A 14,573-nucleotide genomic window follows, 5' to 3' on the forward strand; every position below is an offset into this window, starting at 1 on the left:
AGCAGTAAATACCCCGTCAACTTCAGAATAAACCAGAAGCTAGCATGGAAGGCTGAAGAAATACAGCTCTCAGCTTTATTGCAGATGACCAAAGATGATTGAGCTATGTTTTCAAATATCCGCATAACCCGATCACATTTTATCATCGCCTAGAGACATTCTGCTAGTAACAAGACAGCAGATGAATACCATACTGCATTTTTCAGACACCTACTGGTGAAGTGGAATTTCAAGCAGAATACTATTTCTCTGAAATGCAAAAGAGATCATTTAAATTATTCATTTTTTTGTAAACACCTTGCTGAATGCAATATAGGGTTTGAGAAAACTAATAATAGATCCTCATTATCTACTTAGTAAGTATGACCTCAGCCTTTTTAGTGGAAACACTTGTCTAAAGCAAAAGGGAAAGGGAGAAAGAATCCTAAAAACACCAGAAACAGTGTTCTTCAGAAGAGCATTTTCTGAGGATGGACCTAAGTTTCATTTCTGTTGAGGAAAATAATGCCTTGTCCCAATAGACTTCTCCTGCCTATCTTACAAAGCAAGAAACACATGATAAACTTAGCAATTCCTCTTCTTTTTTCACCCCTACCTGCAGAACTGAGATCAAATTCCCAACTGTCAAACCTTGATTTCAAGAAGAGTAAGAACAGGAGGACAGTATCATTTTTTCCTGTGATACCCAAGATTATTAAGATAACATAAAACAAGATAGATAATAAGCAGGGATGGTTAACCACACAAACTCCATTTTCAGGCAGCTGCTGGTCAAAGACACGGATGAAACAAGAGGAATGGCATTTCCTTTCTCATGCAAGCTTGTGCAACCACCACTAAACCTCATAGAAAGTAGTAAACAAAGCCATAATAAAATGGAAGTATATGATAACTTCTACCTCTGTGACATACAGACAAGACAGCTAATATAAAGTGTCAAATGGTTCTAATAAAAATAAATTTAATTGTACAATATATACACATAAAACCTTATCTGAAGGAAACATTTTAAAATATTTTTCTTTAAGGCACCTAGGGGGGAAAAAAAAGAGAAGACATTAAGACAATATGGCCCTTCTTCAGACTAGTCTATTAACAAGAACATCAGCTGTAAGTTTTAAAAAAAAGTACAAAAACTAAGCTATGATTCATCACAGCATTGCATTTCAAGTGCAAGTATAAAGTCTCAAAAGTGAACTGAAGTATACCACTTAACTGGCCATCAGATGTAAAAGTGAAGTCTTTTCAGTTCATTACTGCAAAGAAGATTAAACAAGGAAAGTTTTGATCCATGAAGAGATCATGAATACAGAAATTCTCAGATGTTATACAATTATCCTCCTTAAAGTGTTTCTACATGTGTAATCACAGGTAGCTTCTCTGCCGGTTTTCTATGTCCATAAGGAACTCACACACTGTATCCTCATTTATTCAGTTTGATTTATGAAAAGAACTTGCTTGAAGAATTAAGCTGTCTCCATTTCCTCTTCATTGCTGTTACAAGGAGGACCGATCATGGGTTCTGTTATTTCAAATGTTTCTACAATTTCCTGTTTAGAGATAACAAAATTTTAAAAGCATCTTAAGTTACATGAGCTGAACTATTTCAATATAATTGCAGTTACTGCAAGGGAAACGAAGAGGTTTCTTTTTCGAAGGGAAGGAAGGGAAGGAAGGGAAGGAAGGGAAGGAAGGGAAGGAAGGGAAGGAAGGGAAGGAAGGGAAGGAAGGGAAGGAAGGGAAGGAAGGGAAGGAAGGGAAGGAAGGGAAGGAAGGGAAGGAAGGGAAGGAAGGGAAGGAAGGGAAGGAAGGGAAGGAAGGGAAGGAAGGGAAGGAAGGGAAGGAAGGGAAGGAAGGGAAGGAAGGGAAGGAAGGGAAGGAAGGGAAGGAAGGGAAGGAAGGGAAGGAAGGGAAGGAAGGGAAGGAAGGGAAGGAAGGGAAGGAAGGGAAGGAAGGGAAGGAAGGGAAGGAAGGGAAGGAAGGGAAGGAAGGGAAGGAAGGGAAGGAAGGGAAGGAAGGGAAGGAAGGGAAGGAAGGGAAGGAAGGGAAGGAAGGGAAGGAAGGGAAGGAAGGGAAGGAAGGGAAGGAAGGGAAGGAAGGGAAGGAAGGGAAGGAAGGGAAGGAAGGGAAGGAAGGGAAGGAAGGGAAGGAAGGGAAGGAAGGGAAGGAAGGGAAGGAAGGGAAGGAAGGGAAGGAAGGGAAGGAAGGGAAGGAAGGGAAGGAAGGGAAGGAAGGGAAGGAAGGGAAGGAAGGGAAGGAAGGGAAGGAAGGGAAGGAAGGGAAGGAAGGGAAGGAAGGGAAGGAAGGGAAGGAAGGGAAGGAAGGGAAGGAAGGGAAGGAAGGGAAGGAAGGGAAGGAAGGGAAGGAAGGGAAGGAAGGGAAGGAAGGGAAGGAAGGGAAGGAAGGGAAGGAAGGGAAGGAAGGGAAGGAAGGGAAGGAAGGGAAGGAAGGGAAGGAAGGGAAGGAAGGGAAGGAAGGGAAGGAAGGGAAGGAAGGGAAGGAAGGGAAGGAAGGGAAGGAAGGGAAGGAAGGGAAGGAAGGGAAGGAAGGGAAGGAAGGGAAGGAAGGGAAGGAAGGGAAGGAAGGGAAGGAAGGGAAGGAAGGGAAGGAAGGGAAGGAAGGGAAGGAAGGGAAGGAAGGGAAGGAAGGGAAGGAAGGGAAGGAAGGGAAGGAAGGGAAGGAAGGGAAGGAAGGGAAGGAAGGGAAGGAAGGGAAGGAAGGGAAGGAAGGGAAGGAAGGGAAGGAAGGGAAGGAAGGGAAGGAAGGGAAGGAAGGGAAGGAAGGGAAGGAAGGGAAGGAAGGGAAGGAAGGGAAGGAAGGGAAGGAAGGGAAGGAAGGGAAGGAAGGGAAGGAAGGGAAGGAAGGGAAGGAAGGGAAGGAAGGGAAGGAAGGGAAGGAAGGGAAGGAAGGGAAGGAAGGGAAGGAAGGGAAGGAAGGGAAGGAAGGGAAGGAAGGGAAGGAAGGGAAGGAAAAAAAAGAAAAAAGGAAAGAGAGGCACTAAGGCTATTGATTATACCTTCCATTCTTGATGGCTCAGAGATAGGACAGCTTGGTTCCGTGCTTGAGCATTACGGTCATCGTCTTTTCCCTCATCATCTTTTGCAGGCTCTGTTCAAAATATTGTATTTTCACAATCTTTATAGTTGCAAAGTTCTTAAAGTCATTTTCCTTCAGGAACATAACTGTCACAAAAATTGAATCAGTAAAACATACTCCACCAAACTTGTCTCAATAAATAGTTGGTACCCAATGCTTCATGAGAAATTTCTTTAGTCTTATCTCACAGAACCGTAGAAACTAAAGTTTTTCAGAGTCTGAGAAGGAGGTAAGTGTTTAATCCTTCATGAAAACCCAAAGTCTTAAGCCCACTGATATCCTCTGGGAATAAAAGCTGAAGACCCAGTACACAGGATGGCATTTCCTTTCAACTGTTTTAAAGTTGCAGCACTTCACAGCTCAACTAGGTAAAAGATGAGATTTCTCGCACACGAAATACACTTTCTCAGAAAAAATATAACAACGTTCATATACTTATTAGCCAAAATACCACTTACAAAGAAAAGGAATAACCTTTTACTTCTACGAACAGAAGTTTTATAAATCATTATAATAGACAAGTTTTTCTGTATTTCAGTATTTAAATGGTCACAACTTTTTCAGTTCCTAAGTTTCCATGCCGTCAGTTGTATTCCATGCTTATCTCCAAATCTCTACTCTTGCAGCTAAATATGTACTTAATGCTTTGTGATACACAAGATGTAGCTACTTTCTAATGTTATAACAAAAGTGTTTAGTCTTTTGAAGTTAAACGTATTTTACCTATTATTGGCAATTTATCCTCATCCAGTTTTAATCGTGCAAAACCATCCTAAAAGATAGTAAGATGTAAAATTTCATACATTAGAACTATCCAAATGAGATAAGACATTGAGCTGTCACAATTATCCACTGATACTGTATTACATAATCATAAGCATGTACATACACTGATAAGAATCTTTACTCATATTTGGTATGACAATTCTTATTTAAATATAGTAGTTATTCATAAAGGAGGACTCAGTTTCTACAGGGCAGTTCATTAACATTAGATTATAAAAATTTATTTTAAAAGTCATAATCATTCATTAAATATATTGTGATATGATTATGAAGGGCTAACCAAAGTATATAATAAGCCAACATTTAGTCAAGATATATTTGTAGATTCTTCTCTTTTCCCAAGTTCAGCAAACACATTTTATTAATTAGACATGTCAAATTAAGATAGCTTGAAGTACAATCTACAGACTCCAAAAGAACATTAAACATTACAAAAGAACCTTCTCTGCTACCTTATGCAAACAGAACACTGTAACTTGTAATTGAAGACACTTGAAATGAATTTATAAACCCATGAAGATGAAAGTAAGATTGAAAGTGCATCACTGAAAAAAGTTACAACACTTGAACAAACAAGTATAAAAACAAGACTTTATAATACTATAAAATATGAGAGTAATTTCTTTTTAAACTGACCAAGCCTTTAAACTGACTTTAAATCTCCAAAACTTCATTCATGTATAGTTAAACATTCTAAAAGTGGTCTTGAACAGACCTTTCTGTGACCTTATCCAGAACTCTATCACTTCATGAGACTTAACACTAGAAGGAATAGAAAACCTTCTCAACAGGTAGTATTATTCCCCCATCCTATTTCAATAGTCAACATCAGGGAGGCTTAAGGGTTTTTTTTAAACGTATAGCTATGCCCTCTAACTTTTCACTGCTTAAACATTATCACGCAGCCTAGTACATTGCTCCTAGACATTGCTTACCCCAAAGATCAAGCTGAGACATTTTTAATTGAATAACGGAAGTATGTAAAGATGACATACTCTTCTATAAATATATTAACATAGGTGAGCCAGAGTACTTTTTGAAAAGTAAACGTATTGATAGCTAAAATTTCACTATTGCTTGGATGACAAATTGACTGGGTTAGAAAAATCTAGTAGAAAAATTAATCTGTCAATTCTCTTTTCACTCTACTTAATTATCAAATACCATAGTCTGTGCAAAACACATCAGGAATCCTAATATCTAAAATTAATTTTTCAATACTACACAGTTCAAAACTACAAATCAAAATTTCTCTGTAATTTCAGGATATAAAATAAGATTAAGAACATATCATGTCTTACCCTTATAATGAAGGACACGTGAAAAATGTTTTCCACAGTGCGTGCAAAAGAGTTTGGATCAATCACAAGATCAAAGAAGGAAATAGGTATATCAGCTAGAGATGCAAAAATGTGTTAGTTGTTAAAAACAGGTGGCATTCATGAAACTAACAGATAGATAAATACAAACTTAAGAAATTCAGTACTCATTCTAAAAGCTAACTAAATGGTTATGTCTATTTAGTTGTAATGTTGAATTCCCAATTACATGCAGTGTTAAAGTTCCTAGATAAACATGGGAAAGGAAATAAAGGAGCTGACATTTTTTTTTTCCATATATATACATATATATATGTATAGGTAAAAAAAAGTATGAAACTAAGTCACTATTCAATTTCCTTCCGCAAAAATATGTTCTAATATGAAGGAAAGCTTTGACTTTGGATTGTTGTCAAACCCCAATGGGTATTTAGTGTTCATAAAAATACATATAGTCAATATGCAACCTTCAGCATAAGGATTTCTACTTAAAAACTCCAAAGCCACTCTAACTGTAGAAGACTAAGAGTATTCATTTTCTCAAATTAATGCTTTAGAAGCTAAACTGAAGTCATACTTACGATCATTTTTAAAATGCGTCTGCAGTAATCCCAAGATCCTCTCTACTTCTTTTTCTGTAGCTTCCTGATGAGACTCCTCCATCTTTTTTAACTGGAAAAAAGTTGCTATATCAAGAATTGTATTTCCAATGCACATACCTGCTGTTGTAAGATAAACGTGTTCTAAGTTTTGAAAAATATTTTTCCAGAAAGTTTACATGTAAGCAGAAATATAAGATCTGAATTATAAAAAAACTCACAGTGGTAAGTACTAAAAGGCCCTCCACGAACACATTATGTAAATGATATAGTTTTCTTCCCATGACACATGAGCACAGTTACAGACACTTCAGCAAAAATAAGACAACTTGCAAAATGCTTTAGGAATAAATTCCCATTGCACAATGCCAAACTGAAAGGGTCACTGTTTATATATTTTGAGCCTATAGAGATCTACTCTTTTACTTTCCCCTAACTCTGAGGAATTGGGACAACCCTGGTGGTACTTAATCTGTGAATTTATTGAAGAAATTGAAGTAGCTTATTTATTAAGATCTTTAACATGTATTCAGAAAAGGTACCCAAGTTTACCCCGTTAGAAAAGTCATGGGGTCAAGTTTGAAATCTCAAAGGGTATATTACTCCAATTTTAGATTTGTGCATTATCTGTAAAGAGGGGTATATCAAATTATCTTTCAAGTACTATGATCTGTAGAGTACCAAATTCACTGCTGTATGCTTTTCAATAAACTATTTATTGTTTCTGTTAACCAACACTTTTCCATTGACCACCTTGCAGTAATACTAGTAACAGAAACCTTTACACACAACCATGTATCTAATGCACATTGAAACATACACTGTTGAGTGTTTACCTGCATGAACATGAAAAGCAATTACGTACTTTTGGTAGTAACTCTCCCAATCCTTCAGTTCCTCTCCTTCACAGTACAAACCTTACTGCCACTGTTACAATTACTTACTGTCACAATTCACTATGTCACAATTTCTGTCACTATTTGGATTATTATGAAACAGCCTATATTTAAAAACCATCACAATGTCTTCCCTCTCTCTGAACTGTCATTATCAGCCATGTGTACTCAGTCACAACATGGTTTACTTTTTCAAACTCTCAAAAAGTCCCTCTGAATCTAAGTTTTCTCAGGCATTTGCCACTTTGACACAGGAAGACAGAAGGAATAGGGAAACAGAAGGTAAGGAAAATACTAAGGTGACCTAATTAGTTTGTTACTGTTAATGAACCAAATTCCTATATGAATGCCACAGACAGTTATAGTAAAAAAAAACTTGAGAACATACTAACTTAAATTTCTTTTCTGTTTTTCCTTTCAAAACAGTGAGCAAAGAAGCTATTGCAAACTTGTTTTGCTCTCTGATGATGATGATGATCACTGTTCCAGACATTTCATACTAGAACCTGGCCAACTACTAAAGTATAGGTAGACAACGAGAATACTATTTATCATTTTCATCTTCATCGCTTATCAATCCAACTTCTTTCCTCTTTCAGGAGTATCAATATCTTTGCTGACAAACAAAAGAAATTCTATAAAAATACTATCACAGAGTTGCAAGATTTCAGTAAGCTGGCAATCTTTCTTCTTCATTAGAGAATGAAATATACCTTCATATTATTTTCCTTTCCTAAAATTGATAAAAATGCGCTTAAAACCAAGATTCTCCACTATATTTTGTTACAGTTCAATGGGTATGATCTCTCAATAAACAGTAAAGCCATATGAGCTCCCCAGATCTTTTTATTATTTTGGAAGGTCTGCCAGTCATCCACTGTGAACATACTTTTTATATTTATACACCTCTGTTTGAAAGACAAGTCCTGGTAGTGAACCACTGCCATCAAAAATATTAGAAGCTAGAAGAAAAAAAAAAAAAAAAATCAATCTGCCAATCCTATTTCATCCTATTCAATTAATGAAATACCACAGTCCATACAAAACAAAGCAAGAGGCCTATGATTTAAATCTGAATCCTTCAGTACTACACAGCACAGAACTACAAAACTGGAAACAGCATGAGCAACAGAAGGACTTAAAAATCAACTGCAATAACTATTCTATAATAAATCATTAATAAAAATAGTACTTCACAAACCTGAGCAGGCATTGCCCTTTTTTCTTCTCTTCCTGTAGCTTTTTTCTGCCTCTCAATCCGTTGCCTTGGTACCGGAGGATCAGACTTGAAAGATCCCAACCTAAACCAAATAAAAAGAATATATATAGAGAATTTTTTTTTCAGTGTTTGTTAAGAAATCGATACAGAGCAGTTGATTTCCTGATAAAAATGAAAAATAATGACTAAAATCTAAACAAAGCCTCTTATCACATTTAGAGGCTACTGCAAACAACCATCCCCAGTAGTTATTCCCAACACATGTATGATAGCTTCACAACGAAGCTATGAATAGGATGTTTTAAACTAATTTAATTATTCCAATTTATCTACTTTAATGAGTATTTAGTTAAGTCTTCTTTTCTTAAAACTAGAATAACTTTTGAACTGAAACATAAAGTATAATGTTCATATCCTCCAAAATCTCGTTTTTATTGCAGACTTCTCTGTATGCAAACTGCATCCATATAACATTCGTCTCTTTTTCATCCACTGCTCAGTGTCCATAAGTTCAGTTTGCAATAACAAGTGTCTTGAAAAAAAAAAAATTCAATACTATATAGTCAATCAATAGAACATTCAGTACATTGAAAAGAGATCCAAATTTTCTCATTAAATAATGAGAATGTAATATATCCGCTAGCTTTAGGCACTTCTGTGAAGTGCCCTTCTCTCTCCATTGACTATATCAACAACTCAGTCTCTAACTTTGGCTGCCTTAAATCTCCAAGTTAAATGCCTAAAGAAAAGAGTGTGAATTGAGAGTCAATTCAAGTCAGTTCTGCAAGTATCCAGAAATTTAGTAGCATATACTCTTCCCTATGTTGGGCAATTTACCACTGCTCCATTTCAAAAATCAAGGGACAAACCATGGAAAAAGAATTTGGACCTCAGATAATAACAGATGGAGTCAGAATTAAATAGTTCTTTCCCTACAAGAAGGACTCTACTTTTATTTAAAACAAACACTTTTCTAATATTTGCTAATATTCATATCTTCCATCACAAGAAGCCCACTGTTACTTAAGATCTCAAAATTCAACTACACAGAGGAGAAAAAAAAACAAATCTCAAATAATCTTTTTTGCAGTTTTTATAATTTTCTTAGGACAACATTATACGTTTCATTTAGAGCTTTCACCTTGAAAGTGCAAGTATGGATCTGAAATGTTTTATCAGCTCTATCACCATAATTTGATGGTACTGAGTACTGCTGTCATGGGCTGAGATTTAAACTGGAGTACTGTCTATAAGTCAGGTGACTGAAAGTCATTTTATAGCAGCTAAAAAGGTTAGCACTAAATGCATTGCCTACTCATAAAAAGGGAGAAGACACCGATTCCACACAAGGACACTTGCCAGTAACCAGGTGATTTCTTCCAAAGACAGAGCTGAAAAGAAAGCCACTAAGAGACAGCTCATTAACATAGATGCATGAAAAGGACTGTTTGCCTCTATTTTGAAAAAGCCTCATAATACCATCATCAGGTAAAAGATACATGAGTTTAGTCTTTCAGGTAAAGAATAGTAAAGGCTAGTAAAGAAATGAATGATCCTCTTATTAATGCTTTTAGCTGCAGCTTCTGCGGGGAGAGAAAGGAAAGTGATGAGTCAGCTTTAAAAGGAAAGAGGATGATTAAAGTCTACTGGTTTAGGCCTGAAACAGGTAAATCAAGAATACCTTGCTATCCCTCAAACATACGAAAAGCATTATTTTGTATCCAAGCAAAGTCAGACTCAAAGCAAAAAATATTAGGAGATATTTAGGAGACAAAGAGTTCCCTGTCAGAACAGATGCTATGTAGAAATCCTTGTTGGCACTCTGCAACCTGAAACTAAACTCTTCATTCAAGCCCAGTGCACTAAAGATCAGTACAAAATTCTTTTTTAGAATTAATGTCAATTAAGGCCATTCGCTACAGTATATACAATTTTCCTTAAACAAACTTACATGTAGTGAAAAGAAGGTGCTCTCCTGAAATACTTCTCTGTTTCTGCTCCCAGTTTATGCCAGGCATTACTAGGTAAATATCCACCAGAAATCCCCTCATTATCACTATCATTTTCTTCTACTTCTATGCGATTTAGACCCATGAATGTTAGCTATGAAAGAAAAAAATTGCAAAGGAAATTCACTTAGAGAAAGATCAGTAGATGCATTAATGGTGGAATACTGCATTATGGTGTTTGTTCTGCTAGATTAATGTTTAATATCATTACATAACAAAAGAACCTCAATTTTCCCAAAGCTGCAGTGAAAACAGGAAAACACGCACATAAAGACTTACACAGTATACACACAACAGCCATGCTGTATGTAATATTAAACTCCCTATTAGCATACAGTTTTATCTAAATTAAATTAGATGACAAAATCCAGTATTAGTAAGTAGCAATGAGTAAATCTTGTAAGTGAATGACTTGTAGCTCTTATCAAGAAAACAAGTCATCAGTAAACACAGAAACTTCAGTGTCAGAGAATGCATGGACCGCAAGAAAACGGAGACTAGGGTTAAATCTCATTTCAAGAGATCTTAAACATGCTTTCAGATTTCAGTCAGTCTTATCCTTCCAAAGATTTCATTAGGTCCAATAAGAAGGTATTTATTTCCTCAATAAACCTCTTTCTTACATCATAGATAATAACATAAACATTACAGAATATAAGCAGCCTTTTTTGTTCTTAATTTTTTAGAATATCATCACTCCTAAATAACTAGTGCTAAAATAGTGCTCCTAAATAGTGCTTCTTATGCAGTCTCCTGTCAGTGAATTCAAGAACAAGACTTGGTAACTGCCATCACCCCAGTGATTGCAATAACATAATCATAAGCTTAGGCTCAAATGTTAACCTAATAATGATTACAAGCTCCACTATTTCACTGGCTGCACTGATCAGAGACTCACTGTCTTCAGTAAGGAACCAGTGTGAGAGCTTTCTACTTGCACAGAGCTTTTTACATGTTTGTAATAATCACTAAGCAGTATCAGCAAAGAAAGAGAGCGCTATGCATAAATAAAACTGTCTGTACTGCAACAGAATTTCAGTGATCTATGAAGCAGCATATCATTACTTAATTTGCACTCTAAAGTGAAAACATCTCACAGTTTCTGAACACCACACAGTTCTAAGAAGCCTAACTTTTCAGATAAAATAAAACAACTTCTTTGGCCCAACCCTGCACCCACTAATCCATTCCTTTATTAAAGTTCTCCTGAGGAAGGATGAAACTTGATTTTCTTATATTGTTGAGTCTTGACCAAAGACTCAGACTCTTTATACATCTACCATCAGATATTACAAAAATTGTCTCAAAAGTGTCTGCTCCAATGCTATTGTGACCCAACTCTTCCAACCAGCCACAATATAAGAGATAAGCATGGGCTATCTGAAAGCATTCAAGTAATCCAAAGTCCCATTTCACATCAGTCACCTAGGACCCTGTACACCCCATCCAAAAACACAGGAAAGAGTGAACAAGATAAAGAAACTACTTTGCTACCATGAAACTACAAAACTACAACAACAAAAAAAACACCGAAAACCAGAATGGCACAAAAACCCCTCTTCTTTGGTTAAAAGCATGAACTAACTAACCTGTGATGGAGTGGCAAAAGTACAATTATTCCATCTGTGGGGACTACATTTTTAAGTTACTTTTTTACCCCTCTGTAAATCGGAAATGATAAATACATAGTTTAAAAAAAATAACAATACTAACTAGGAAGTTAATCAAAGAAAGTCATAGGAAGTGTGTTAAGTTCTACCAGAACAGTCAGGTTCTGCCTGAACATCTAAGGCTTTACTTATATGATTCTACAACAAAAAGGGCAAACTTCTAGCAAAGTTCTCGGCAAATTCTGAGCTTGGAACTTACTAAGTCTTCCGCAAATGCTGGTGAATCAAATGCTGTCATCTCAGAGTGCAGCTCATTGGCTTTCTCCTTACCTAGATTTGATGCTAAGACAAGAAATTGGGCATCCAATGCAGCTTCTCGTGCACAGGAGACTGTTACAGAAAAAAAAAAAAGACTGTATGTTAATAATACCTAATTGTCAAAATATAATAGTAAAGTTTAACATAGAGAATATCCCAGGTTTAGAGCTTTGTAAAGGTTACTGTAATGACCTCTAACATAATAAATAATACTTGCTATTTTCACGAAAAGAAGAAAGGGAGAGGATGACACAGCCAAAGACAAGCTTGAAGGTCTAGCACACCATTTTGAAGAAGAAAATGCATTTTTTATTAACATGTTTTTCTCCTCTAGGTAAAGAGAAGTGAACCTATTTTATATACTACTTATGTATACTGTACTTTAAAGATAAAGCAAAAAACATTTCTAAGTACAAATAAACATTAAAGTAATGATATTTATATTCTGATAACACCTTATTCAAGCAAATCCTCTTCAGCTGAAGTTATTTATTTGAAGTTATACTTTAATGTTTTTGATAAAGTACTTGAATCTAAATTGAATCCCACACCATTTTTTGTTTTCTAAGTTAAGGCATCATCTCTTCACACTTGGCCAGCTGTCAAGCAATCATCTCTAACAAGGACTACAGAATTTTGTTTTTACCTCCACTGAATAGTTTATTGGCTTCTTCCAAAGCTTCCGTCAGTTTACTGCTTTTTGAATTCAGCATATCCTCACGATTTTCTGGATTGGGGGGGGGGGGGGCGGAGAGAGAAAGACAGAAAGGAAAACTACAAATGAAACTTCAAGTTACATAAATATAAAAGCACCAAGAAATACATACTTGTAACTTAAGCTAAACTGGCTGGTTCATACCCCAGCATACTCAAAATGTACAGCTCTTTACAATACTTTCATTGTGAGAAAGCATAGGCCCAATTCTTATCAATGCTCACTCATACACTCAGTAGCAACTTTGCATTTACTTCAATAGAACAAGATTCACATGGTTGAAATTAATGTAGAAACTACTGTAGTTGGGTGAATTACACACATCCAATGTCATCACTCGAAAATATATTTTACTAAAAAGCTTTAAATTTAGTAGTGGCAGATTCCTCACAGTTCCAGTTATTATTATCATTTCTTCCAGGAGAAAGAGATCACCCGGAGGAAAGCCGCGTCTGCCCTGCGGCCGGCGGCACGGGCGGGGCGGCGGCAGGAGGCCCCCGGGGCCCCGCACCCCAGGCTTACGCTGCACGCTGTAGATGAGCTCCCGGTACTGGTTGCGGATCATCCTCCTGCTGCGCTCGTCGCCGCCGCCAGTGGCATCAGCGCTCTCCGGCCGCCTGGGCCTCTCCCACACCACGTCCGGCTCCTCTTCCTCCTCCTCCTCCTCCTCGGAGGCCGGGGGGCGCGGGCGGCCGACGCCGCTCGAGAGCCGGTGCTGCTTGTGCTCGGACACCGCGCCGTTGCGAGAGGTGGACGGCAGCGAGAGGCGGCTGCAGTCCGAGCCCGAGCTCCGCGGGGAGGAGAAGTCACCGCTCCCGCCCGCCTCCGACATGGCTGCGCGGCGCCCCAGGCCTCACCAGCCACCGCAGGGGAGCGACGCGGCCCGCCCGGCCCCGGCCGCCGCAGAAGGCGCCAACGGCCCTGCGGGACGCCGTTACACAGCCGCACGGCGGCCCGCGAGGGCCAAAGCGCGGAGCCGCTTAGATGGGCGGGGCAGGGCCGGGCCAAGGCTGCCGCGATCCGCCTAGCGGCGAGGGGGGGCGTCGGGGGTGGCAGTGAGCCCGGCTGGGGCGCCTCCCCGTAACGCCGTCTCCGGAGGGCAGTGCGGAGCGCGCAGTCAAGCCGGGCCCGCAGCGAGGAGCCCGGGCGCTGCCTGCCGTGCTGCGGCACCTGGGCCCACCACTACCGGGGTGGCCGTCCCGGGGGCGCGCGCGGCCGCGGCGGCGCCATTTCGCGACGCGGCCTGCGGCGGTGGGGCGCGCGGATGCGGGAGGCGGCTGTGGGGAGCGGATGCCCCCGCGTCCCCGGGCTCCGTGAAACAAGTCTCGGGAGAGGCGCCAGGCAGCGATACGGCCGCCTGGCCCATGGCATCCTTTTCCTGTCCTAAGCTCCTACCTGTAGTTGAAGTTCCAAGGTAGTTTTCCTTCATTTGTTCCTAAATAAATTGTACTTACCTTCATTATTTTGAATATATTCTTCAGGTGTCAGTTATCTGTTGCAGAGTCAGCACACACAAATGCAAACTGTAGATGGAAATGCCCTTACGTATGAAACATTTTCTGAATGTCTGTCTGGCAGTGCAGGCTGTCGTGTGAGGCAGTACCATTTTCCCTAGAGCAGGAGCTTCATAGATGTCTCCGTAGAAGGGATGCTTCAACTTTCGTTTTTCTCAATATAAGCAGCAGATCTGTTTAAAAAAAGACACAGACTCCTTCCAAAGGAGATATTTTGTCACATGCGCAGAGGGGGTGAAGAGAATATACAAACTGCTGCGCCCTGGTACTAATCAGTGCAGCCACAGAATCTTTATAAATTAGAGTTTTACACAAACTTTACATAAACCTCACGTCCAGGAAAACCCGAGCAGAGCTAGCCTACCTAGGGAGGCCTCCATTACTGCACACTACAGCTTCTGAGCAGCAGGCCCGTTTTATTTTAAAGACACAGCCTCTAGCAAAGGAGGTGCCTGCTAATAGCCAGGCAAAGACGTTACCTAGGACTGTGGT

General features: G+C 39.0%; 1 protein-coding gene across 2 annotated transcripts; it reads right to left on the bottom strand.

The window, feature by feature from the left end:
- Positions 1-929: 929 nt before the first annotated feature.
- Positions 930-13,567, bottom strand: NSMCE4A (NSE4 homolog A, SMC5-SMC6 complex component). 2 transcript variants are annotated; one of them, XM_064514333.1, is made up of 10 exons: positions 13,090-13,567; positions 12,499-12,579; positions 11,794-11,924; positions 9,867-10,018; positions 7,898-7,997; positions 5,783-5,873; positions 5,184-5,278; positions 3,820-3,868; positions 3,017-3,182; positions 930-1,550 (listed from the first exon to the last, which is right to left on the bottom strand). In XM_064514333.1, exons 1-9 carry the CDS (start codon positions 13,397-13,399, stop codon positions 3,034-3,036), a joined length of 1,158 nt encoding a protein of 385 aa, XP_064370403.1. In that variant the 5' UTR covers positions 13,400-13,567; the 3' UTR covers positions 930-1,550; positions 3,017-3,033. The 2 variants fall into 2 exon arrangements, with proteins under 2 accessions (XP_064370403.1, XP_064370402.1); XM_064514332.1 differs by having other exon boundaries at positions 3,017-3,108; positions 13,090-13,566.
- Between the last annotated feature and the right edge of the window lie 1,006 nt (positions 13,568-14,573).

Source organism: Dromaius novaehollandiae, chromosome 6 (genome assembly GCF_036370855.1).
Source record: "Dromaius novaehollandiae isolate bDroNov1 chromosome 6, bDroNov1.hap1, whole genome shotgun sequence".
In the NCBI taxonomy this organism is placed as follows: Eukaryota; Metazoa; Chordata; class Aves; order Casuariiformes; family Dromaiidae; genus Dromaius; species Dromaius novaehollandiae.

What these genes read in the sequence shown, in the direction of transcription:
- NSMCE4A (XM_064514332.1), bottom strand. Translation starts at nt 13,399, where the DNA reads ATGTCGGAGGCGGGCGGGAGCGGTGACTTCTCCTCCCCGCGGAGCTCG. An exon ending in AAAGGGCAATGCCTGCTCAG is followed by an intron (nt 5,874 to 7,897) that starts GTTTGTGAAGTA and finishes ACTTTTTTCCAG; the next exon opens with TTAAAAAAGATGGAGGAGTC. An exon ending in TGAGCCATCAAGAATGGAAG is followed by an intron (nt 1,551 to 3,016) that starts GTATAATCAATA and finishes ATCTCTAAACAG; the next exon opens with GAAATTGTAGAAACATTTGA.